Below are 26,045 nucleotides of genomic sequence, written 5' to 3'. Positions count from 1 at the left end.
AAAAAAATATATTTAATCTTTATCATTTTATTGTTATATTTAAATTTTAAATTTAAATATTTTATCTTTATTTGAATTTAAATAGTTGTCTGCTATAAATTTCTATTCAGACTCTAATTAAACTCAATTATCTCTCGATTACAGCGTATATATTCGCTTTATAAAGTGTAATCGTTTCTTAAAGAGACGTAGAGTATAGAAGGAAAAGATCCAACGAACGATGTAATCTGTAGATCTCGAAACGTTCTCTTCCAGCTTACGAAGCTTGTGAATCTAGTAATCTATCTGATCTAACCGAACGAACCCATCGCGTTCCGACAATTTATGGACCAACATGTCTTTAGATCAAACGATCTATAAATTTATGTATCTGTAGATGGCTATCTGTAGATCAGTGCATTTTGGAATTTATCGATAAGTACAACCTGGAACAACCCTGAATCGATCGGTCTAATAATCTATGAGTATGTTATCTATTAAATTATATACACGTAACATTCTATTATATGCAAATATGCGTGAGGAACAAACTTGAAAATTACGCAAGTAACTAGGCGATCAACATCAAAGAGACTTAATATTCCTGCCTGAAATTCTTCTCATCGCAAAATTTATATTTTCACATTTAATGTAAAATCTTCTCTCATTAAAATTATTACAAGATTTTTGGAATTACAATAATTTCCTCTTTCAGGGGAATAAAAAGGCCGATTGGGAGTGTCAGCGGAGGTAAATGTTACATTTAATAATGATCGTAAAATCGACAGCGCGTGATAATATAGTCGAAAGCGTGAAAGATATCAATCGACGTTACATAAGATATAATCAACGCGGGTAATGGATATGCCGAGGAGAGGGATTTTTTTTTAATTAGTAATAAGCGCGGGGGATATCTTCGCGCGTATCGACGATCGTAACACGTTGAAAGATCTCTCGGGCTCGATCTCCGTAATTACGCTGTAAAAACGGCACGAGGGGACTCCCAGTCTCGTGTCGCGATGGGATCGCCTCGTCGCCGAAAATAAAAATGCCCATCGGCGATATGTAGGGCGAAGACGATAAACATAAATGCTCCCGGAGGGAGCCCGGGATCCTTTGCTGCGATAACAGATCGAGCAGCCTCTGACGAGAATCCGAAATAGATTTCACGACGTAATAATACCGAGATATTCCGAAAGTATATCGACAATCTCGGAGAGGTAACAATTTGTGAAATGGATAAAGGCGAGAATTAATGTCGTCTTTTCATTTAATACAATTCGAATCTATAAACAAATGGCGCGATACATTTTGATCCATTTCGTTTTCTCGGTCTTTAAATCGTGATCCGGCATCGAGATATCTAGGATAGCTTATCGGACAGCTTATCAAATCATTCGATCTGCTCAAGTCGATTAATCAGACTCGCGGCTTGCGACAGCAGGAAGTGGAGAGCGTGGGAAGTGAATCTCGTGTACATATTATACTGAAAACGCAAGTTGGCGTGCGGGAAGCTTCGTGACTCGACGCGAAAAGCTCGCGCAGCTTCACGTGACCGAGCATAGATAGTTGGCTGACCATGACCTCGCAAACCCTTCTATCTACCATCTTGCACTTTGTCCGCTCTTTGTCTCTTCGTTTCTTATCTCTCTTTGCTTCCACCAATCTTTGTCGCGATAAACCTGGTAGAATTTCTAAACTTTACTCGATTTTTCAGAATGCAGAATTTTCAGGAAATTCTGAAAAATTTAATTCCTTAAATTAAAATTCTGTCCTTTTTTAAAAAAAAATTTGTTTGAAAAATTTTGTTATTATATTACTTGAAATGATACAAGAAATGGTATATAAGAAATAATCAGTACGAAAATATCAAACATTATTTCAAGTATTTCTAATATCTTTTTTAAAACTAATTATCCAATAAATAATTTTAATCATTGCGTTTCAAATAAATATTTTCTATATATTGAAACCCCTAATATATTTTTTTATGAAAATTAAATTTTTAATTATCTTATTTTTAAGCAAAAAAAAAAAAAAATATTATTTAAAAATAATTTTTTCCAATAATCTCCATTAGAAATATACAAATGCTTATTTTTAGGAAAATTGTTTTTTTTAAATGATCAAATAATACATAGAATATAAAATCTTGTCTGTTTTCACAAATATATCGCCTACTCTTTCACTCAATGTATCCTAAACAACAAATGTGAACCGAAATATGTTAAATAATCAAAGTGCTTTCGCTTGTAACAGCATTCACTCGCTCCGGCACCCCGTGGAAAACGCGTCATGCGGAATGACGAGCGATCCGCGGGTCCCGGTCGATTAATCCGGCCTCGCGCGCCACTCGTCTCGGTCGATTAATCCGGCTTTAGTGCGGCATCGCTATTTCTCTCCTCGAAAAAGCACTCCTTTGTGTCGAGTACAAGCACAGCGATGAGCACTGAATGACGGAGGAGGTATACGAGGAGCTCCCGTAATCCTCCCATTGTCTCTCTCCGCCATGTCCTTGTCTCTTCAGGGAGGGTGTCGTTCAAGAATCAAACGATCCTCTTGTGAAGAGATGCTCGAGGAACGTTTGCATTGCGTGCAGAAATCATTTTGCTTATAATTAATTTCGTTACGACATTAAATTTACGATTTAGGAGAGCAATGTGAGAAGGAAATTTTTCCTCGTCGGCTCGATCGTCAAAGCAAACGAGATTAGCGGTCGAAAGTATCGACAAAAATGCAATCGCAACTGAATTAAAACAAATGTTTATCGCGCCGGTCCTGAATTCCCGTCAGTATTGCGGAGAAGTACGAGAAAGGGATCTCGGCAAGAAGAATCATACAAAAGAGCAGAGGGCCACGAAGCAGAAATAAGTATCGCCCATTCGTCCGCGCACGCATTAGGGACACATGTGGCTTTTCTGAACGAGTACAGGCTCTTCGTAATATTCCTCGGGATACAACAAGACTATTCGGGAAGGATCGCGTCACTAGCGCAATCACAAATGAAACATGGATCAATAATTCTTATTTCCAAGAACGAAAAAAAATATTCTCCTTTACAGATCGAATACGTATCTTGTGTTTTAATTGAATTTATCTATTTAAAAAAATATAATTATTAATATATACATATATTTACTTTTCGCACAAATAGAAATTAATTGTACGCGCGCTAATAATATATTGATAAATCAAATAAATCATAAACTGTATATTCAGAGTAAAATAAGACGTGCGTCATTTCCGGACATTTTCTCAAAGACGCTCGTGTTTCTTTCGCTTATGATCAAAAATGCATAACGATGATATTCGACGAAATATATGCATTTTCATAACCGGTTCTTACGTTACGCCCTCATTTCGCGTCGAGGGGCATGTAATGAGAAAGATGATACCTTCCTTTGAATAGATAGGATTATCTAGCACACAATAGAGAAAGCAAGGCGCAAAGTGACGTCCGTTAAATGCGGAATAGCAATAACGGAAAAAGATAGAGAGAGCGAGAAACGACAGCGTTTAGCATAAATTCTGTTAGACTGTTTACGATGCGTTCCTTGCCTTATCGGCGAATACACTTTCGACGTATCACGAGTGGCGATACGTACGGAATCTCCCGATTTTTCCCTATAGAACGAATAGACTCATATTTCTTCGGTTACTCTCTCGAAAATCGAAAGACTTACTTTTATTCTTAATCACGATTATATATATTTTACCCGAGTTTTATATAAAAACGGCATATATTAAAAATCTTCATTAATAAAAATCCAAATATTTTACACAACGGGAATATAGTGTAAAATAACGAAAATAAATAAACTTTATAGATTATCTTCTATCAAAGAAAATTTAAAAAAATGTAAATAAAAAAATATTGAGTTGTTGAATATATTTTAATGGGATATTATATTACGTTTTTAACTCACGTGTGATTTTTAAATTAAACATTAGTTACTTATAGTTAATAAAAGTTATCAAAGATGATAATCCTAAAATTATAATTAAAGCGGATTCTCACGCAGATCTAATATTTATCACGAGACGAGAAGAGGATGTGGTTTTGAAACCGTTTTCTTCGGCAATGCGACGTTTAAGCGATCGTTCGTGGAAGCCTCGCGGAGGCCTTTTGTGACGGTGTGGTCTCCCGTTTTGGGTCTCGTCGGACATCGGTTCCTCCGGAGCGGTCCCCGTTCGGTGATAAATGACATTCCGGAGCAAGAAGACCTAATCAGGCCAGGTAAAGGGCCGCCCGCACTACACACAAATTCCTGAGCGTGACAACAGTACCACCGATTGAATTTACGGCTCGTCGTTATACAATCCGTTCGCTTAATGGATGCCATCCGTATCATCTTCGTATGCCGTATATAACAAGTCAAATCTTATTTGACGTTCGTTGCATCAACGCTACTGCAACGTTCGTTAATAATCTTTGATCAGCTGTTCCCTTACATCACAGTCTAATGATACTACGCGGTCTGGCAATTAAGATCTTCCTCTTCTTCCAACTCGGCTAAAAGTAGCAGCTGATCTCTACTCTCACATTTCATTCTGACGGTATGTAAACAATGTGTTCAATCTATTCTGCTTTAAATAAGGTCTCTCATCAGTGTGTCGGAGAAATGTCAAGTGACTATATCGAGAGATAATCGAGTATCTCGTTGAGAAATTCTTGGAGAAAATGGCAAAGATATTACAAAAATGTTGAAAGATGTTTAAATACAGACTTCTCGTTTACAACTTTATTCGATTGATTCTGTCATCGCCCGACAAAGTTACGAAATTCACGACAGTCAGCGCTTCTTTCAAGCACGGAGCCGCGATTGCACAAAAATTATCCTCAATCCGAGGTCAGCGTTTTAAACGCGACGAGCAGATGCCTGAGCGATTTACCGAGTGTGAGAGCAGCGTATGCGAGATCAATTTCCCCGGATTGTTCGCGTACATTTCGTAAGATTCGTTCAGCGTGATTCCGTGATACGGACCTTGATTCGCGAGCCCGACGATGAAGAAAAACCTTGTCGGTTCGGTGTGGGCGTGCGGTTTATTATTGCCCGGCGCCAGACTGGAGGGATCCCAATGTTTTAAGCAGACGTCGAATGAAGAAGCGTAAAGCGAAGACGAGAATATGTTACATCGTATGAAGGACATGCAAAATCACGAGGAAAAAAATTTGCAAGATCCCTGAAAATCATTAATATAACAAAAGTTCACAGACAACAGGAATGGAAAAAAAGAAAGCAAATTTTGCAGATTTTGATCTGTCGAAGAAGCGATATAAAAAAAACATTTTTCTTAATTTCTTTTGAGTAGGGTTAGGTTCTTACGTTATTATAAATACTTGTATATTAGCTTATATGCGTTTTTTTTGCATTGTATTAAAATCTCGAGAAAAATTATATATGACTACTAATAATTACGGATAAGCGCGAAAATAAAGAAAAAAATCAATAACGCGCGTCAAAGAAAAGGAAAAGTGCACTTATTACGAGCCTGTGAGAAGCTCGTGCCAATTCCCTATAACTGAAATCAAAATATAAAAAAATAGGAGGGTTCCTCGATTATTCGGGGTGGGCGATAATTCTCCGTTCGCGCGGTATCGATCGGCCGGACAATGACGGTAAATAACCTCCGCCCCCGCGATGGATGGACGCGGTCTGAGTCGCGGTCCCCTCCTCCCCTCTCCCTCCTTTGTGACAGCAATAATGATCACCTGAAAGTGCATTCCCTCGTCCACGCGTGCGGCCATACGGAGGGCATAAATCCGCGTTTCTCCACCTTCGAAGGGACCGCGGCCCGTAATCTCGTTCCGACATCGAAAACCGTCCCTCAACTCGCACGAGGCACGAGACGATTGAATAGAGGGTGTTCCCTGACGAAATTCAGAATCGTACTCCACCGACGCGATAAGAGGGCGAACCCTCGAGGATAATTCGATCGGACGCTGCTTCCTCTCGCGTGCATCTCGAAAACCAATTACAAATTTTGTAAAGTGTAAATTAAAAGAGCTTTGTAAATGCAAATAAACATCTATGAAAATCGGGCACGAACTTATGCAATCATCCAATAAATGTAAATAACAATTATGTGTTACAAAGCAATTTATTGGAAATTAAAAAACGTAAAAAAATTTGTTGTTGCTTGTGTAAACATTTTTCAAATTTCATTGAAACATCGATCCCAATATATTTGGGAACTATATACGTATATATATTTATAAAAAGAATAAAAGTAACAAGATTAATTCGTTTGCCAAACCACCATAGTGACGTCCGTTCCACCACATGTAAATTAGATCTTTTTCTTGTCTGCTCCACGTGTGGATTAGATTCTGTTCTTTTTACTTTGATGTCATGGTTCGAGATGCTCTTCGTCCCACTTAACGAACTAAATATGGCGCAGACATACGAGTCTCTTATTTTTAAATGTTGTGAGAATATTGGTGATATAAATAAGTAGAAAAAGAAATAATTTTATCCTCGCGTATATACAAAAATATACACCATACAAAAAAAATAAGATTAACAAGAAACGCGCGTTGTAACAATAACCCTTCGTCGCCAATTCCTATTATTTCCAGTTCGCGAGCACACACGGAGATCGCAAAATCTCCCCTATATCGCTAGCGCTTTCTTTCTCTCCTAAAATTCGAATTAACTTCGGCCACTGATCGTCCATGACGACCCGTTGCCCCCGAAAGGAATGGCACCCCGACTTTCATAACGAGCAAACGAAACGCGTCGCCAACAATGACGTACGGACACCTGAAGCCCGCACGCGTCCCGATAGTGCATCTTTCTTTTCGCCGCTGTCGCCACGGATTATGATAATGCTCGTTTTCTCGCCGACTCCACGGCAACGCGACGAGGGGAGGGTCGGTCGACGAGCAGATTCGGCAGCGACATTGGGGGAGTCACGGCGAGCCGAAAAACACAAGGGTGGCGATACCACGCGCGTGAGTCATACTTCATCCCCGACGTAGCCGGTGGGGTAAAATACGGGCGACTGGTCGGCCTATCATCCCCCCCATTTTCTGCTTGTGGACGGTGCTCCGAGCGACAGACGCCCTCGCTCTCTTCTCTGTTTTTTCTCTTTTGCTCGTCTAGATTCTCTGTCGGTCTTTTATTGCGCTGTCTCTCTCTCTCTTTCTCTCTTTCTCTCTCTTTCAACGATTGAAATTATATTTCAATCTCCGGACAATCCCATTGTTTCGACACACACATTGCAAGCTATTTGGCAAAGATCAGATGTGAATCTGTCGTACGAAATATTGACCGAAAATTGGGATCGAAAATATGAAAACTTTTGTCGCGTTTAATGTAAACTTTCAGAAACAAGCTGCACAAATTTTGTCGAACTTGTGCGACGCTGAGATAAACTTAGATTACAGTGCAGGAGAGGAATTGAATATAAATTTGATTCTTCAAGTATATTTAAGGAAACTTTAGAAATAATTTTTTTCTTTTCGTCGGAAATTAAAAGATATTTGAATCACATTTGATATTCGCGTTTTTCAAAGAGATACTTCTTTTACTATTATTAATAGCGTCACTACACGCGAGACGCTAATGTAATTGTAATTTAATAAATAATTACATGTGTTTATCTCTCTGCTATAAAGTTTGACGGCGATGCACGCAGTTGATAAAAATTTAAAGTAAATGAACTTTCAAGAAAGTAATATATCGTGAAGCGTTGAAACATATCAGGTGTTCTACCGCCATTTTGATAGCAAATACTCTCGTGACTACTAGTTCACCTATCTCTATGCTACCCACCCCTGTTTTCGATGCGAGTCACGACGATACACTTCCGGCCGATACGATCGTCCAGAGAGATAGCAGGAAATGAATTAATATAAGGTGAAAAAATCCACTTCGTCAAATATTCCCCGTTCCGGGTGACGTATACATTTAACGCCGAGGGATCGATGTGTTTTCGATGTTTTTGACTAACAAATTTCGAGGCACTTCTCCTCTTTCTCTATCACCTCCTTCTCCTTCGAGGACGCAGCTGGCGCTGAATCATCGTGGAACCCTCCGGCGTTGCCAGGGTTTCCAAAGTGGCTTCAAGTAACTTATCGCTCGTTCTTATCGAAGATATTTGGCCAGAAAAGTCGAGATAGAGGGAGACGAAAACGCAACCTTTCCTTTCTTTCCTTCATTTCCGCCCGAGTCGGCGTGTCGCCAAAACTTGACACAATTGTCCCGGATCGAGCGTTACTATTTCCTTTCGATCTCTGAAAAGATCGCGCTTCTTTTAAAAAAAGTTTGAAATTAAATTTTCAATATCCTGATTAAAATCAAATTAAAGATTTAAAAAAGCTGATTATTCCTCCGCTCGCGGTTAAAGAGAGTTAAGGATTGAAGAAGTCACGAGATGTGGATCAATGACACACTATCTTAACACGTCACGACTTGGATGTAAAGAGATGAATGATGCCTGACCTCCGAACGTTCAATACATGACCCCGGCGATCTCGTATAATTTTCAGACTTATCGTCACGCCCCGAGCGGCTCTGTGTCCCCGTTAAATGTTTGCGCGAAGCGCACGCACGCACGCATGCACGCATGCAATTCCGCACTGAGCGAGCGAAGTGCAACTCTGCGCTCAGCAGTTAGTAATTTAAGCGGCCACTTCGGAGGTAACAATGGACGTAACAGTAGTAGATTCGCCCGCGTAATTTTACACTCGAGCCCATTTTCCCGCCGCCCTAGTTTAAGCCTGATTCACGCTAACGGAACGAGCCGCTCGTTCGTTGATGTAAAACCATTTTATCTGTAAATTTTATTCTGACTGTATATACATATATTAAATTCTATTCCTGAATCTGGATTGATTCAACTTGTCGTTATTTCGGCAACAGTTGTAACAAATGCCATTCTATACATGTGAAATATTATTGTATAGTATTATATTATTATATAATGCTACACACGTTACTGAAAAACCGTGGCGTAATGTGAGCTTTAAACTCGCACACTTTGCTCGGCGGGGAACTGAGAGAAAAGAATGGCAGCGATACATAATCGAACGCCCTAACGGTCAGCTCTCCCGCCCCGACAATTATCTGGCTTCTAGAAAATTCGAGACTTTGTCTCACCAGTCGTCGCGATAAATCGCGATGATAGATTTCGGGAAACTCCCGAAAGACGCGAAAGTATAATTGGACGCTGATATAATTAAGAAGGATATAAGATATTTGGATTCAATATTCAAATTATTGATATTCGCCGATAGTCGTCGCAAATGATTAACATAGATATCAAGATGCACACTCGTTTGCGTATAATTATTATTAAAATGCATTTCTTGAATGGGAAATTTCTAAACTAGGATATGCAAATTTCTATTCCCGTATTATACGTATATAAATATATTATTAAAAAATATCTTTATAAAAAATGATATATTTAATTAAAATATATACTGCCAGATTTCTTGTTAAATAAATGATCCGACAAATTGTCAGCATTATCTTAAAAAAAAAAAGCGCAACATTTTTCAGGACGCAAAATTAAATCGAGTTTGCAAGAGTTTGGCGTGCGAAATTTCACGTACCATTCCCTCGTCTATTGCTTCTTCCTCAAAGTAACACTCGTCGTCATCTTCCGGTGTCAAGGTGTTAGAGACCTCCTGCGACTCCTCTTTGATATCTTGCCTTCTCATCCAATCCATAATGAGATATCTTTGTTTTTTCGTCGACGTTCAATCTTCCGACAGTTTACGATCGCTTCCACCGAATCACGTGTCTTGAGTCATCACTCTCGACATTCGCGTCTGTCACTCTCGATTCGAGAAGAAAGGAACGAGTTTCGACTTATCGTTCATCGGCCATGCTCCGATTACGCGGAAGTTATAGGAGCGCGTTTGACATTTGCGAAATGTCAGTTTCTCTCGCTCTCTCTCTTTCTCTCTCGTTAGCCGAGCCGGCTAATGAGACACGCGCTTTTCGAGATTGCGGCCGAGACGGGGACGCGATCGATAGTTGCACCTCTCTCGTTGCGACTCGCACGTGCTCCGCAGGGGAAAAAAACGCGTGAAAAAAAAAGCCGGCACGCGCGTCGAACACTTTCCGCACTCTATCCCGAAGTCCGGAAACTTCCGGATTCCTCCTTCTCCTTCGGCGCACGTCAAAGGTCGATTCGAGAAACGAGATGAATCCTCTCGCGTCGAGATTCGGCGCGGTCGACCCTCGACAAGTCCCTCCGTCTGCGAATCTACGTCAAGCGGACGTCCGTCAACGTCACCTCGCGTACTTGGAAAACCCGTCTATCGCGGAAATGACGGGGGAAGGGTCGACATCGATCCGTCCCGGATTACGAATTCACGTCGGCGAAAGTGCGTGTCGCTGATTCCAATTATAACACGCCGATGACGAGGAGTTCGTCGTGTATCGTTGAAAATCCAGGTGGATTCGCGGCGGGAGCTCACGGTCCGGAATAATGATCGACGATGGAGGAATCACGGGCGCGAGGAGGCAAACGGCCGAAGGAAATCGACGTCGCGGTAAAACTGCACGACGGCGACGCGATTGTTGCGCGTCGCACAGAGTACAAATATGTATTTATACACACGTGCATACGAACGAACACACACACACACACACACACGCGCGTGAGATTATATGCGAGAGAGAAAGAGAAGACGCGCGCGCAGTCTCGCATGTGCGGAGCCACGCACTGCCGGCGGTGCAGCTGCAACTGTGTGTGCAGGCTGGGAATGCTGGAGGTGGTATGGAGGCGGCTCAGTGGGCGCACTCGCTGCCTGGTCCCTCTGTTCTCTATCTCCGTCTCTCTCGCTCCATTTCTCGCTCCTTTTCTCTCTGTCTCTCCCTACGTTCCGTTCACCCTTCTCTTCGTGTGTCCCCCCTTCTCCCGAATAGTCCGCTTTCCTCTCTCTCTCTCTTTCTCTCTCATTCTCTCTCTTCCTCTAACTCTTGTCGATTTGCTCCCCCTGCCCTCGGCTTCTCTCTCCTCTCTATCTACCTTTCTCTTTCTCTCTCATCCAAATTCCCGCTGGATCTTTTCATCTCTCTCCCCGAGGGGAGTCTGATTCTGTCCTTGTCGCGCTCTCATCTCGCGCTCTTCTCGAAACGCCGCGATTGTATTTTTAATCTTGGAAGATTTAGTTTTTCCTCCGTCTTTTGGCATTCTTGTTATTTTTTCTTTTGACCTCCGATCCCCTTTAGCGATCTTCCGGTTCTTGCTTCCCTCTTCTTTTCGAAAAAGTTCATCGGTCTTTACTTCCTCATCTCTCCGCCGTTTTTCCGATTCATCGCCTTTATTCAATTCGTATTCTTGACAAGATTTAGTCGTCGTTATAATCGGAATTGTTCACTCCCGTCTCTCTCTTTCTTTGTTCATCTTCTACGGTTGTTCTTTTTCCTCGCGTCCGCGACGACTTTCTCTTTCCTTCTCCTCAAACACTCGCGTTATCTCCCTCCAGCTCACATTCCAACATTCTTCCTCCTCCCGCTCGTTCTCTTAGAGTCATCTTCTCGCTCTATGCGCCGTTATTCTTCCTCTCTATCTTTGTCTGAAGCTGGCCGGAAAGCAACGATAGAGCCGGACGGAGGAGGGAAGAGAGCGTTTGCCAACAAGGGGGTGATGGTCGAAGGTTCACCGCGATTCCCCATCTCCCTTTTCGTAGCCGACAGATCCTCTCTCCATCTCTCTCTTTCTCTTTTGGTGCCTCATCCACCCCCACCATGACGTGGTCCTCCCCCTCTTCTGTGAGTTCCATGACTCCTTCCCTTCCGCGCGGCGCTGCCATGAGTTCAGGGACGATCTCTTTTTAGAGGAGACCCAGGCACTGTCCTGAGGGATCCCCGCAAATAGAGGCTTTGTTTTTACATCGATTCGACCAGATCCGCGTTGCTCGAGATTCATTCTTTAATTTTTAATGTAAATGAACGCTGATAATTAAATCTGATAGTTTAACAATTTAAAACAAATTTTTTTAAAAAGATACATCGAGGATGCTGAACGCACTTTTTAAACGTTGATATTTCACGAGATAATGACAGTAATGCGATAGAAAAATTTTTCATTTTATTATTCAATTGAAGGATGATTATTATTTTTTTTGTCTTGACCATTTTATCAAGCTAAATTGTAATTAAAAAATGAAGATTTGCATCTTGGCACATAATAAATGCATAAGGTAGTAATAAAAATCCTATTTATTTCGAATTCAGATACACACTCTACGCAGTATCATTTTGAAACATCAGAGAATTTTTCGTTCTCTTCGCGAAGTGCACCCATCTAAAACACGCGACTATTAATTACCTTGGGATATGCATCGATAATTATCGTCATGGAAGGCCGAGAAATTCGATCTCCCGCTCGCTAGACTATCGACTAGACGCACGTGCTGTGTATCGTAAAATCGATATTCGACACCTCGTAAGAAAATATTGCGTAAGCGATTCGGTCACGCGTCGTTGCGTCAAAATGAAATGCGGTGCATCCCTGGATCAAAGAGAAGCGGGGATAAAAATCGCCATCGAACTTATCATTTTTAGGAGTTTCAAAAATAGTTCTGAAAATAGAAATCAATGAGAAGGGTTCTTCCTCCCATTTTGCGCGTTATGTAATTTTGAAAAAAAACTGACAAATATCTATGTACAAAATTACTGCTCGCGCTTCTGAATTTTGAATCTCGTTATATAGATCCATCCCTGAAAAGAAGGAGGACCGCTGTATTTTAAGAGACACGACGAGGACGCCAGATGCTAACCTAGGGCACAAAACGTAGGAGAAAAAGATAGCGGGCGAGAACAAGAGAGAACGAGCGGGTGTCCCTGAGAAGGATAAACGTGTCGCATGCGAACGAAGAGAGATGGCCCGCAGTAACGTACCGAGTAATTTGTGGAATGAGTTTTTGGGCATGATCGGATCCATCAACGTTATATTTTTCTTCATCTTCCATTTTTATTCCTTCGAAGAAGACATATTTTCTTTCCTTCTCTATTTAGTATAATATATATGTATAGTTTACTCAAAATATTCATGGAAAATTAATTTATAAGTATTGATATCGCGCGCGTTTTACAAAGATCTTTGATTATTCAAGAATATAATCGATTAAAAAAAGAGATAAGACAGACTCGTCGTTAACAACTTAATAGAGACGCTCTCTTCGCATAATCGCATAATCACGCGATGACGTGGCGCTATAAAATCCAAAATTTTTCCCCCTCAACCATTAATTCTCGAGTTCCAATATGGTGACTGTTACGTCACTGAATCCAAGACAGTCAAAGAACGGTAGAAAGGGACCGACCGAAGAGAAAGAAAGAAAACGAGAAAAAGAGAGATAGAATGAGAGAAGGGAAGGGAAAAGGGGAGGTAGGGTGAGAGGAGAAGGGTGGAGAGACGTGATGCTGGAACGTGTGTTAGTCACGGGTTGCCCATAGCAACCCACGCGGCTAATGCACGCATTATAGGCGCCTCGTACCTCTCTCTCTTTCTCTCTCGTTAGCCGAGCCGGCTAATGAGACACGCGCTTTTCGAGATTGCGGCCGAGACGGGGACGCGATCGATAGTTGCACCTCTCTCGTTGCGACTCGCACGTGCTCCGCAGGGGAAAAAAACGCGTGAAAAAAAAAGCCGGCACGCGCGTCGAACACTTTCCGCACTCTATCCCGAAGTCCGGAAACTTCCGGATTCCTCCTTCTCCTTCGGCGCACGTCAAAGGTCGATTCGAGAAACGAGATGAATCCTCTCGCGTCGAGATTCGGCGCGGTCGACCCTCGACAAGTCCCTCCGTCTGCGAATCTACGTCAAGCGGACGTCCGTCAACGTCACCTCGCGTACTTGGAAAACCCGTCTATCGCGGAAATGACGGGGGAAGGGTCGACATCGATCCGTCCCGGATTACGAATTCACGTCGGCGAAAGTGCGTGTCGCTGATTCCAATTATAACACGCCGATGACGAGGAGTTCGTCGTGTATCGTTGAAAATCCAGGTGGATTCGCGGCGGGAGCTCACGGTCCGGAATAATGATCGACGATGGAGGAATCACGGGCGCGAGGAGGCAAACGGCCGAAGGAAATCGACGTCGCGGTAAAACTGCACGACGGCGACGCGATTGTTGCGCGTCGCACAGAGTACAAATATGTATTTATACACACGTGCATACGAACGAACACACACACACACACACACGCGCGTGAGATTATATGCGAGAGAGAAAGAGAAGACGCGCGCGCAGTCTCGCATGTGCGGAGCCACGCACTGCCGGCGGTGCAGCTGCAACTGTGTGTGCAGGCTGGGAATGCTGGAGGTGGTATGGAGGCGGCTCAGTGGGCGCACTCGCTGCCTGGTCCCTCTGTTCTCTATCTCCGTCTCTCTCGCTCCATTTCTCGCTCCTTTTCTCTCTGTCTCTCCCTACGTTCCGTTCACCCTTCTCTTCGTGTGTCCCCCCTTCTCCCGAATAGTCCGCTTTCCTCTCTCTCTCTCTTTCTCTCTCATTCTCTCTCTTCCTCTAACTCTTGTCGATTTGCTCCCCCTGCCCTCGGCTTCTCTCTCCTCTCTATCTCCCTTCTCTTCGTGTGTCCCCCCTTCTCCCGAATAGTCCGCTTTCCTCTCTCTCTCTTTCTCTCTCATTCTCTCTCTTCCTCTAACTCTCGTCGATTTGCTCTCCCTGCCCTCGGCTTCTCTCTCCTCTCTATCCACCTTTCTCTTTCTCTCTCATCCAAATTCCCGCTGGATCTTTTCATCTCTCTCCCCGAGGGGAATAAAAATCCTATTTATTTCGAATTCAGATACACACTCTACGCAGTATCATTTTGAAACATCAGAGAATTTTTCGTTCTCTTCGCGAAGTGCACCCATCTAAAACACGCGACTATTAATTACCTTGGGATATGCATCGATAATTATCGTCATGGAAGGCCGAGAAATTCGATCTCCCGCTCGCTAGACTATCGACTAGACGCACGTGCTGTGTATCGTAAAATCGATATTCGACACCTCGTAAGAAAATATTGCGTAAGCGATTCGGTCACGCGTCGTTGCGTCAAAATGAAATGCGGTGCATCCCTGGATCAAAGAGAAGCGGGGATAAAAATCGCCATCGAACTTATCATTTTTAGGAGTTTCAAAAATAGTTCTGAAAATAGAAATCAATGAGAAGGGTTCTTCCTCCCATTTTGCGCGTTATGTAATTTTGAAAAAAAACTGACAAATATCTATGTACAAAATTACTGCTCGCGCTTCTGAATTTTGAATCTCGTTATATAGATCCATCCCTGAAAAGAAGGAGGACCGCTGTATTTTAAGAGACACGACGAGGACGCCAGATGCTAACCTAGGGCACAAAACGTAGGAGAAAAAGATAGCGGGCGAGAACAAGAGAGAACGAGCGGGTGTCCCTGAGAAGGATAAACGTGTCGCATGCGAACGAAGAGAGATGGCCCGCAGTAACGTACCGAGTAATTTGTGGAATGAGTTTTTGGGCATGATCGGATCCATCAACGTTATATTTTTCTTCATCTTCCATTTTTATTCCTTCGAAGAAGACATATTTTCTTTCCTTCTCTATTTAGTATAATATATATGTATAGTTTACTCAAAATATTCATGGAAAATTAATTTATAAGTATTGATATCGCGCGCGTTTTACAAAGATCTTTGATTATTCAAGAATATAATCGATTAAAAAAAGAGATAAGACAGACTCGTCGTTAACAACTTAATAGAGACGCTCTCTTCGCATAATCGCATAATCACGCGATGACGTGGCGCTATAAAATCCAAAATTTTTCCCCCTCAACCATTAATTCTCGAGTTCCAATATGGTGACTGTTACGTCACTGAATCCAAGACAGTCAAAGAACGGTAGAAAGGGACCGACCGAAGAGAAAGAAAGAAAACGAGAAAAAGAGAGATAGAATGAGAGAAGGGAAGGGAAAAGGGGAGGTAGGGTGAGAGGAGAAGGGTGGAGAGACGTGATGCTGGAACGTGTGTTAGTCACGGGTTGCCCATAGCAACCCACGCGGCTAATGCACGCATTATAGGCGCCTCGTACAGACCATGATATATAGGGTGTCTTAAAAGTCACATTGATACTAATGATATTTCATAAACGATTATTAAAAAATATGTCGCGTATATATATATTATCAATATTATCAAAATTGTATTTTAATTGTAAGAAATTGAGAAAACAAATTTTTAACGGTGGATAATAAAGTCTCATTTTTAATATTAATTTCACTAACACGATATTTTGATTTGCGATATATTTCATGAAATAAAGAAGCCCTCGACGTTCAAACATCAAATATTCGCCAAGAAGAGCTCGCTTCGAATTTGCCGAAGAATCGGAAGACGAAAAGTCCGTGATTTCTGTCGCACTCTGTATACACGGGTATCGTGCGTACGCAGCGTACTACGCATCTACTACGTGCGCGCGCGCGTGGCACACGCGCGTGCTACGCATACACATGTCGTCGAAGTTAATTGATTTTGCCTCCGTCGACCGGCACGATGTTACCACTCGATTCGGGACAAGCAACCGCGTTATCGGCTACTAAACACAGATACCCCCGCGAAACATGGACGCGAAACTGTCTGAGATCACAAGGGGATGAGAGTGAGGTTTGAGAACTCTTGTGTCTATTTGACGATATTGTTTTTCAGATCTGAGAGGACAGGCATTTTTCAGACCTAATAAATATTATACATAGTAATTAATTAAATACAGTGCTATTTATATCCTTTTAATAGAATACTTAATTTTTTTTATACAGAGAAATATTTAAGGAATTTTAAGTCTTTGTTACGAAAAAATTTCAAGATAATGTTCAGTAGATAGTGTACAAATGTTTCACATGGAATTCCAGTACAACTACGTAAACGCTGAAATGTAATACTATTGCAATCTCACACTCAACATTAGTATGTAAGAGAGTCTATCATAATACGGTGAACATTTTACTTTATATAAGCAGTGTACGGAATAATTGACTTTTAGATAAGAGATAAAGAGATGGGCGAATGGGTTAAGCGAAATATTTCACATGCTCGGTATCTTTCCGCTGCGTTTCTCTTTAACGATCAAATATGTCACGTAAGAAAGGTACGACTGACTTTCAACCGATTTTTTTCTTCGGGGGACTAATGACTGACATTACACAGGCAAATACAACACGAAGTCATTGGTCACATTGGCTGCATTATATTAAAAATGGCCTCAAGTAACGCAGCTTTTTTTCTCTCATTTTTTTGCATAATATAATTTGCGACCCGATTACTGGACGAAGATCGCAAAAATCGATAAAGTGACATGCGTTAAATTTTCGCGCGCTGCATCTGGACCTCCCGTGCTACGCGAGATGAAAGATTACGAAGAGATATCATCATTTTTAAAAGGAAGACGTTATTACTTTCGTCCAATTGACCAAGAGTCGTATCTTATATCCTCGCGTATAAAAACGCAATACACGATATATTTTAGTTGTAATATAAAATATATATGTGTCCCAGGAAGGTTGAAACGACAAGATTCCGTTAGAATAAAATCCACTTTGATCGAGCAAAGATTAAGCAATATATATGTTTATATTATTTTAAAGAATTGTACCGCGATTTAATTAATTTTTAATTTCGTATTTTATTAAAATAATTAAGATATTTTTATTTCCGATATCTCTTGAACATTACAATTATACGTTATTTATGCTTTTTGTTCAGTTTCTAGCATCTAAGCAACGGTTTCGGGATACTCCATAGAATGAGAAACACAAAGGTGGTAGCCGGAAGTCGAGAGACAATCCCGTTGTAACGAATCCGACAAGGTTTCGAAGTCACGCATGAATTAAACATGCAATGGCCGCCATTCAATTTCAACGTTCTACCGCTATAATTCCGTAGAAAAAAAGAAGAAATTTACATCGCCCGAAACTTTTCCCGTAAACAATTGGCGGATTATTAATTCGCAGCGAGTTGTCAATCGAGTCTCGAATCCTAGGAAAATCGCATTAATGTTTTGAAGACTCGCGAAGGAGTCTAGTCGGAGGAAAAAGAAGGACATATTGTTCTCATTCGTGCCTATCCGGGGTCTTTTCCCCCCCCGAGGGCCACGACCCGCTCGTTAACTCCCACGCCGGCGAAAGAATTCGAAGTCTTCGGGCCCATTCTCATCCCACATTCGATAGTGCATCTGCATTTACATGGAGTTAAAACGTATAATGTTATAAGATACTGTTGCGGTTTTGGTAAAATGTAAAGGTCGATGACATCTCGAATACATTGACGTGATCGCGTGTCCCCTTCCTCGAACGCGTCATTTGATTAAAAACGAGTATCTATTACGAGCGAAAAGATGAGGATATTGAATATAAAATATAAATATATCTCTCTGTTTATAAAATTATTTTTTAGCTCCAGAATAAAATTAAAAAATCAAAATACAAAATAAATCTTTCAAAAAAATCTTTAAAACAAGTTACAAAAAAAGAAAATCTCTTTAAAAATTTAATAAATATATCTATTTATAGTTATTTCTTTAGCTTCAGAATATATTGAAAAATAAAATGCAGTAAATCAATAAAATTGCAATAAATCATGTAAAAAAATTTTTAAAAGAGATAAAAAAAAGAATCTTTTTGAAAACTCTAATATATAAATAAATAACAGAATATATATGTATATAAATGATGAATCATAAGTGATTAACAATAAGTCTCGATTCTTTCTTTCATATAGCCGGGTTGATATAATCTAGAGAGAATATAGAAAGAAACCGTCTCTGTTAACCAAGGTCATCAAAGACACTCATAGTTGTACTATACATGCTCGTGTTATTGGACGTTACTCTGCAAATCCATAAATCAGGCCGTTCCGTAAGAAGCTTGTGCAACGCGCTTTCATTGCACCATCGGTGCTTATTCCGCCGTGTCGCGCGTCCAATAAATCCGTTTTATATGCCGCGTTATTTCATCAGAATATAGTGATATACCTTCAATATACGGCGACAAAGTCGCGCCGGCTTGGAATTCGCACTCGCGCCGACTGCAATTTTTTCACGCACGCATTGACAGAGTAATTCGACAAGTGTAAATCGTTTTAATTCTTAATTTCTTTATCTTTTAATTTTTAATTCTTCGACTATACGGGCTAATAAAGTTTTTTTATTTCGTTAGAATTAATAAATTTTGTAGAATATTTATTATTTGTGTGAATTTTTTTATATCTATTGAATTTATTAAATCTCTCCAAAATTGAAATAATATTTTCGATTTAAACGTATTATCCCGCGCTTGAAAGAGGCAACCTTTTCATTTCCTGTTTCAATAAAACGTCGGAACGTAAGGATTATATATACAGATATATTAGCCTTTTCACAATACTCCATATTGAGCAAGATTGTTTCAAGGTATCGCTTATCTCAACCCGTTGGCCGATCTCGTTTCTGTCAGTCGACGGTTTGTTTTAATCAGGCCATCGCATTTCCTCCCCCTCATCGTTGTTCGCGCCGGTTTACGCCGCCTTCAATTTGCGGCCGTCTCTCTGCGTCTTCTAATAATCGCTAATTAGAGTTAATATCGCTCACGCAAGCCGCCTTGTCGTTTCGCGTCGTCGGAAACGATTCACGCCGCCTATCCAGTTTCTGAGAATTGGTGGCAATTTAATAACGATACTAATAAAAGCGATGACTCGAATTATGTCTAAATATCGAACTATATAGGATAACGAGATATTAAAACATCATCGTAAATATTCAAATCTATAAGTGTATAATTTGTATACAATGATTAGATTTAAAAGAGAGAAAGAGGGTGTGTGTGTATGCGCTTTATTTAATATTAATTAATATAAAATGATAAATCGCATTTATTTTCATTTCGAGAATATCGTGTCTGCTGATCATATGTTGACTGTATTTTACTCTCAACCTATAAATCATTACGTAGAGAGTATGACGAGTTATCTGTTTCGTTCGTTTCGCGGTTGTTTGTGATATCCTGATAATTATTCGACTAATTAAATGGAAAGCGAAATTCATCCGGTGTAAAATTATTAAATTAATTACAATGCGTGCAAACGAAAGCACATTTAAGCAATTTTAAATCGCTCAGATATATTTCGCGCGGCTATTCTCGAATTAATAATACAGTAGATAACAGTATTTTTTTTTTATCGAAGCGTCTATTCCCGCTGCCGGATGCAATTACAGTGTACTACATTCAGAACCAATTGCGTAATTCAGAGAAAATGTGCCATATGACTTCAGTACAACGCTCTAATAAGAGGCTCGAAAGAAGGTGAAAAGAAACGCATTTATTAACGCAACACAAACGAATATACGCAACATAAACGAATTGCTCTCGTATGCTTTTTATAAAATTCGATAAATTTAGAAACCACATTTTCTCGGGAAAAATCTTTCCCTCAACTTTCAAATTCGGAAGTATAAAGTATCTCTTAGTCTTCAATTAAATATTAAAGAATCTCTAATTAAGTATCTCCGAAAATTCAGATTTTATTAAATTTCAAGAATGTTCAAGATTAGTTTTTGTATTTTTTGTACTGTTTCAATTGCGGCCGTCTCTCTGCGTCTTCTAATAATCGCTAATTAGAGTTAATATCGCTCACGCAAGCCGCCTTGTCGTTTCGCGTCGTCGGAAACGATTCACGCTGCCTATCCAGTTTCTGAGAATTGGTGGCAATTTAATAACGATACTAATAAAAGCGATGACTCGAATTATGTCTAAATATCGAACTATATAGGATAACGAGATATTAAAACATCATCGTAAATATTCAAATCTATAAGTGTATAATTTGTATACAATGATTAGATTTAAAAGAGAGAAAGAGTGTGTGTGTGTATGCGCTTTATTTAATATTAATTAATATAAAATGATAAATCGCATTTATTTTCATTTCGAGAATATCGTGTCTGCTGATCATATGTTGACTGTATTTTACTCTCAACCTATAAATCATTACGTAGAGAGTATGACGAGTTATCTGTTTCGTTCGTTTCGCGGTTGTTTGTGATATCCTGATAATTATTCGACTAATTAAATGGAAAGCGAAATTCATCCGGTGTAAAATTATTAAATTAATTACAATGCGTGCAAACGAAAGCACATTTAAGCAATTTTAAATCGCTCAGATATATTTCGCGCGGCTATTCTCGAATTAATAATACAGTAGATAACAGTATTTTTTTTTTATCGAAGCGTCTATTCCCGCTGCCGGATGCAATTACAGTGTACTACATTCAGAACCAATTGCGTAATTCAGAGAAAATGTGCCATATGACTTCAGTACAACGCTCTAATAAGAGGCTCGAAAGAAGGTGAAAAGAAACGCGTTTATTAACGCAACACAAACGAATATACGCAACATAAACGAATTGCTCTCGTATGCTTTTTATAAAATTCGATAAATTTAGAAACCACATTTTCTCGGGAAAAATCTTTCCCTCAACTTTCAAATTCGGAAGTATAAAGTATCTCTTAGTCTTCAATTAAATATTAAAGAATCTCTAATTAAGTATCTCCGAAAATTCAGATTTTATTAAATTTCAAGAATGTTCAAGATTAGTTTTTGTATTTTTTGTACTGTTTCAATAACAAAAAAAAAAAAAAAATAAATAAAAAAGAGAGAGAGAGAGAGAAAAAAAGAAGAAACCATGTAGCTGACTTGTGTCGAATAATTCAATCAATCAATATAAAAATAATTTTGCAGTCTTTCCTTGATGCCGAAATAAAGCAATACATTTTCCCTATTAAGTCGAATGCAATTCTATCGGGTTCTAACAAAGACCTAAAGGAGTCATTGACTGAGGGGGAGGCGGGGGAATCCTAAATTGCCGCGGTGCGATACACAGGAATGTGCCGGGATATTTCGCGACGAGACGAAGGGGATACAGTGGAAGGATCTTGCAATGGCGCGGGAGGATGAAGAAGAAAACGAGGAGAGTAGAAATAAAAAAAAGACGCGGACAAAGGACGAGGGACGAGAGGTACGCAAATTGCAGCGGTGAAAAAAGCGCGCGTTCTCGTTGTTCCTCTCCTCGTTCCTTCTCTTTTTTCCCCCTGGGATCTTGGAGGCGAAATTATTGTCATTTGTACAAGCGTCCTTCGAGATCTCACGGTTCGTTCAACACTCGGCCTCGCATTCGCGATCGACCTAGTTTCACGAATGGCGCCGCTAATACAAACAATCGCGCCACGATTAACACGCTGCTTTAAGATATTTTCTCCTTTGAGGGGGTGAGATTACACCCGACGAGTCGGCAAACGGCTGAAAAGTAGATTACCAGCTGCTCTGCGGTCTTTTTGTTGCAGCCGAGGAAACGGGTTTGTTTAATAGCCGCTGCAAGTTTCACAAATATTTGAGGCTCGAGCACGCGACGCTCGTGCCGAATTTAGTAAGAATAGATTTTCAGTGGAAAAGGATATAGCGGTGGAAAAATTTAATACAATAAACAGATAATAATATTTTCTTTTTTTTTTTTATGATATCTAAAATAAAAAAGTTTTACGTTATTAAAATTATTATAAATTTGAATCGGAGAGTATACTATCATTCCGAACATTGTTCATTTGGCATTATGCCAAATGCCTGCAAACTCCATGATGTTCTTGGTCGTGGACAATTTCTTTTCCCCTTCGGCAGGTACCGCGCAATGAATATTTTTACGTTAACGCTCGAGAGCTTAACAAAAAATGGCGCATCCGCGCATACTCGTTCTTTACATTTATGTGCATATTCATGAACTCGTTCTCGTTGGTTATTAAAATTCTCTTTACTGAGAGAAAAAAGCTCGTACGGATAACGACCAATCAGCAGCCGATAATGACGCTACTCGGATAATGGCAGCGAGTGACATTGAAACTTGTTCACAAATTAGAAAAAATTAATTGCAAATAACATTGAAATGAATTTTCATCAAATATATTCTCTACAATATATATCTTAATTTCATTTTTTTTTTTTTTTTTCGAAAATATAATTTTAGAAGTGTAATCTTTTATGTGCAATTTAATTACCCTTCACAAGAAAAATTCTTCAGTTGGTCGAGAAATCGTTAAATCAGGTTCATTATGGTCAATTTTACAGTCCGAAACTTTTTCACGGATGATGGTTAAAAAGTACGACACGGTTATTCTTGAAAAATGATTTTTTCCGGCAAACGATTCCGAAAGAGCGATCCGCGCGGCGGTGACAACCTTTGGAGAGAATCCATCGGAAAAAGAGATCGGGTCCAACAAAAGGGTTTCTAATGGACGCTGGGCATCTCGCGGAACGCCTTATAAGGCCAAACCACGAGAGTCGGCCTGTGCTTTCGGTCTGCTCACAAGCGGGCACCTCGAAAGAATCCGACTCGGTCGAGCCGAGGCGCCTCCTTGCTCTGCCAGATTTAGACCGAAAAAAGAAGCATCGCGATGAAGCTTCGGCGAGAAGAACGAAAGGAGAACGAGGGGAAACGAGCACGAGATCGAACATTGTCGGGAGCTTGAATCGGGGAGGCTTATCAATGCCCGAAATACATATCTGAACAAGCTGATGCAGCGATAAAATCTGATGATAAATTTTCGCAAGATTTTGTAAAAATGCACGAAAAAGTGCAAATAATGTTCAAGGTAGAAATCAGTCCCTACCAAGATAATAAAAAAGTCTCCTGCTGATGCTCCGGTTATATACTTTTCTCTCTCTCTCCAGTATATTTAGAATAATTCTTTTAGAGTGTAATTTTAATGTTACACATGAAATGTGCAAGAGCATAATTATTTTTCAAGTATTTTGAAAAAAAAAATCATATATTTAAAATGCAAAGTATTGCTGTTTAACGCTATAATACTTTTTATTCTGTAATTATCTCAAATAAATTATGAAGAATTGCGGTCATTGTATAATTAATTCCGTGAAAACTGATGCATAAAAATAGTCTATTATATGTCACAGTTGCTATGTACACATATTGAGACGAGCATTAAATTCTCTCGCTAGCAAAATTCTATTGCAGTCAGAATTACCATAGAACAAAGGAGACGGAATCGCTAATTAATCGACTAAGTTGTACGACGTTGCGTTTCCGAATTAAAGTCGTATAAATTATACAGAACAAACGCACGCGTACGAATGCACTGTAACCCGCATACATATGCAAACAACATGACGCATTCGTATTCATGTATGTAGATTCGAGACGGCGCGAATCCCTTTGAGGATCAATCGGCCTCTGCAATGTTTCTTCTTTCAACGCAAGTAACAAGCCGAGCACGCGTGTTTGCGTTACGCAGTAATAATATTTAGTACAGCAAAAATATATTGAGTGTATAATATAAAAAAATAAGAAAATAGCAAAGAGATATATATATATAGAAAATTAGAGACTTTAAATGATTTCGTTTTAAGTGTTGTGATTTAAATAATACTTCAAGATATTTTCTCCTCATTTTTTTTTTATACGCATAAAATGTGTCTGTCATTTTCTCTCTTCGCAAACTCGCATGATTAGAAATCCTATCGAAAATATACTGTCCCTTATTTTTATGTATAGAGCGCCAAATAAATTCATGATGTGCGTTCGATACAAATTTCCAAGCGACAGAGACAATCCCTATTGCTTCTCATCGGCATTTTATACGTTCCTATCCTTACCATATGCAGCAGATTCTTGATCAACGACGATCGAGTGGCGACTCTCGTGGACCTGGTCCTTCGAACAGGCACCAAACTGGTGTCCCTCGCTCCTGACATTATTCTCGGCATGGTGTTGGATCTGACCAAGCGATACTCGTCCCCCGGGTGTCTCCTCCTCTTCTTAAATGTGCCGCACAACATGTTCGCGATGCAGTCTCGATATTATATATTATAGCTCTCCTGAAATCTTGTTAGATCCCTGCCGGTATCATCCACACGAGAGATCGAATGCGTGTCTATCAAAAATTTCTCAATCGCTGAAGTACCAGTTTACTTCCTAGATAGATCGGTCACTCGCGAATATTTTTTTTTTTTTTAATACAATATAATCTCGATAATTACACGGAACCCTTCGAAATAAACAGGCACTTGATTTTCTGATAGATAGAGAACACTTGCAGATATCTATTACAACCCTTTCTCCGAGAAGAATATATTCCTTTTCAAGAGGAATCGTTGAAATTCGCGAGCATAATCTGCCATGTAATCTTTTCGAGCGTACATATACGATATTTTCCCTCGACGCGCCGAGATTCCTGCATCCACTTGACCTTTCGAGCCGCGGCCGCACCCCCGGGTTAATCAGTCTCAGTTCCCCGTCCCTTTCTCGGTCTCTCGCCTCTCGGCCACTGCTCGGCTTTCGTATCTATCCTTCCTCTTTTTTCGATCGCCATCCACGTACTAATTAACGTGCACCAGAGGGACGATGATCTCGATCTAGCTCGGGCTTCTTGACTCGCACTCGGTCTCGATCGTACTACGTTCGAGGACTCGCCGTAGGTTACCTTCTTTCCCCACTACACCCTCGATTCCCTTCACTTCCGCGCGATAAGCTATCTCGCGCGGTGCAAATTTTTTTTTATCTCCTTCCGCAAGATCGGGTCCCGCGCGATTTATCGCCAAACACGTGACATAATTGGAGAACCGACCGCGCAAGAAGCGTCTTGTGTCAAGATTGTCTTGTGTCGTTGCTGTTGCTTAACACAACGGGTGGCGTCGGACACACCTGAAGCGTTTCCAGAGAATTCTCTGGCTGCTCGATACTCAATTAACGGAATCTCAGCCGGCTCGAGTCGCAGTGAGAGCCGACAGTCGACTGAAGGCATAAGGCTCCGGTCGTGTCGGACTCGTCGAAGGAACCCCACCACGTTGATTTCAGCAACACCCGGCTACCCGGCCCGACCGGACGACCTGGTCGCGTGGCGCTCGGCACAGATACGCAGTGTTTCTCAAAATCGTCTCGAATCGTCCCTGGATTTTCGAACCTGCACGACACTTTGTCTCCGTTCATTATGATCTTGCGTTTTTAGTAGGACGCTTTGTTCGGAATATATAATAAGGGAGCGAAATATGTATGCATTATTTTATATTTTATATATTAATATTA

At 40.4% G+C, this 26,045-nt stretch overlaps 1 protein-coding gene across 2 annotated transcripts in view; it reads right to left on the bottom strand.

Moving 5' to 3' along the window:
• Positions 1 to 26,045, bottom strand: part of LOC115236628 (amyloid beta A4 precursor protein-binding family B member 1-interacting protein-like) — a 103,043-nt gene that overhangs the window by 61,486 nt on the left and 15,512 nt on the right. Inside the window, exon 1 of one of the 2 annotated variants that reach the window (XM_029809203.1) lies at positions 9,542 to 9,848. The exons of the other annotated variant lie outside the window; for it this stretch is intronic. Coding sequence (XP_029665063.1) covers positions 9,542 to 9,658 — 117 coding nt within the window. The 5' untranslated portion in view covers positions 9,659 to 9,848. Of the gene's footprint in view, positions 1 to 9,541; positions 9,849 to 26,045 lie in introns of those variants that run through there. 2 annotated transcript variants of the gene reach the window in all.

This window comes from Formica exsecta, unplaced genomic scaffold (assembly GCF_003651465.1).
Source record: "Formica exsecta isolate Colony F162 unplaced genomic scaffold, ASM365146v1 scaffold258, whole genome shotgun sequence".
Lineage (NCBI taxonomy): Eukaryota > Metazoa > Arthropoda > Insecta > Hymenoptera > Formicidae > Formica > Formica exsecta.
Note: the sequence above shows the minus strand (reverse complement) of the source record. Positions and strands in the feature narration are given on the sequence as shown.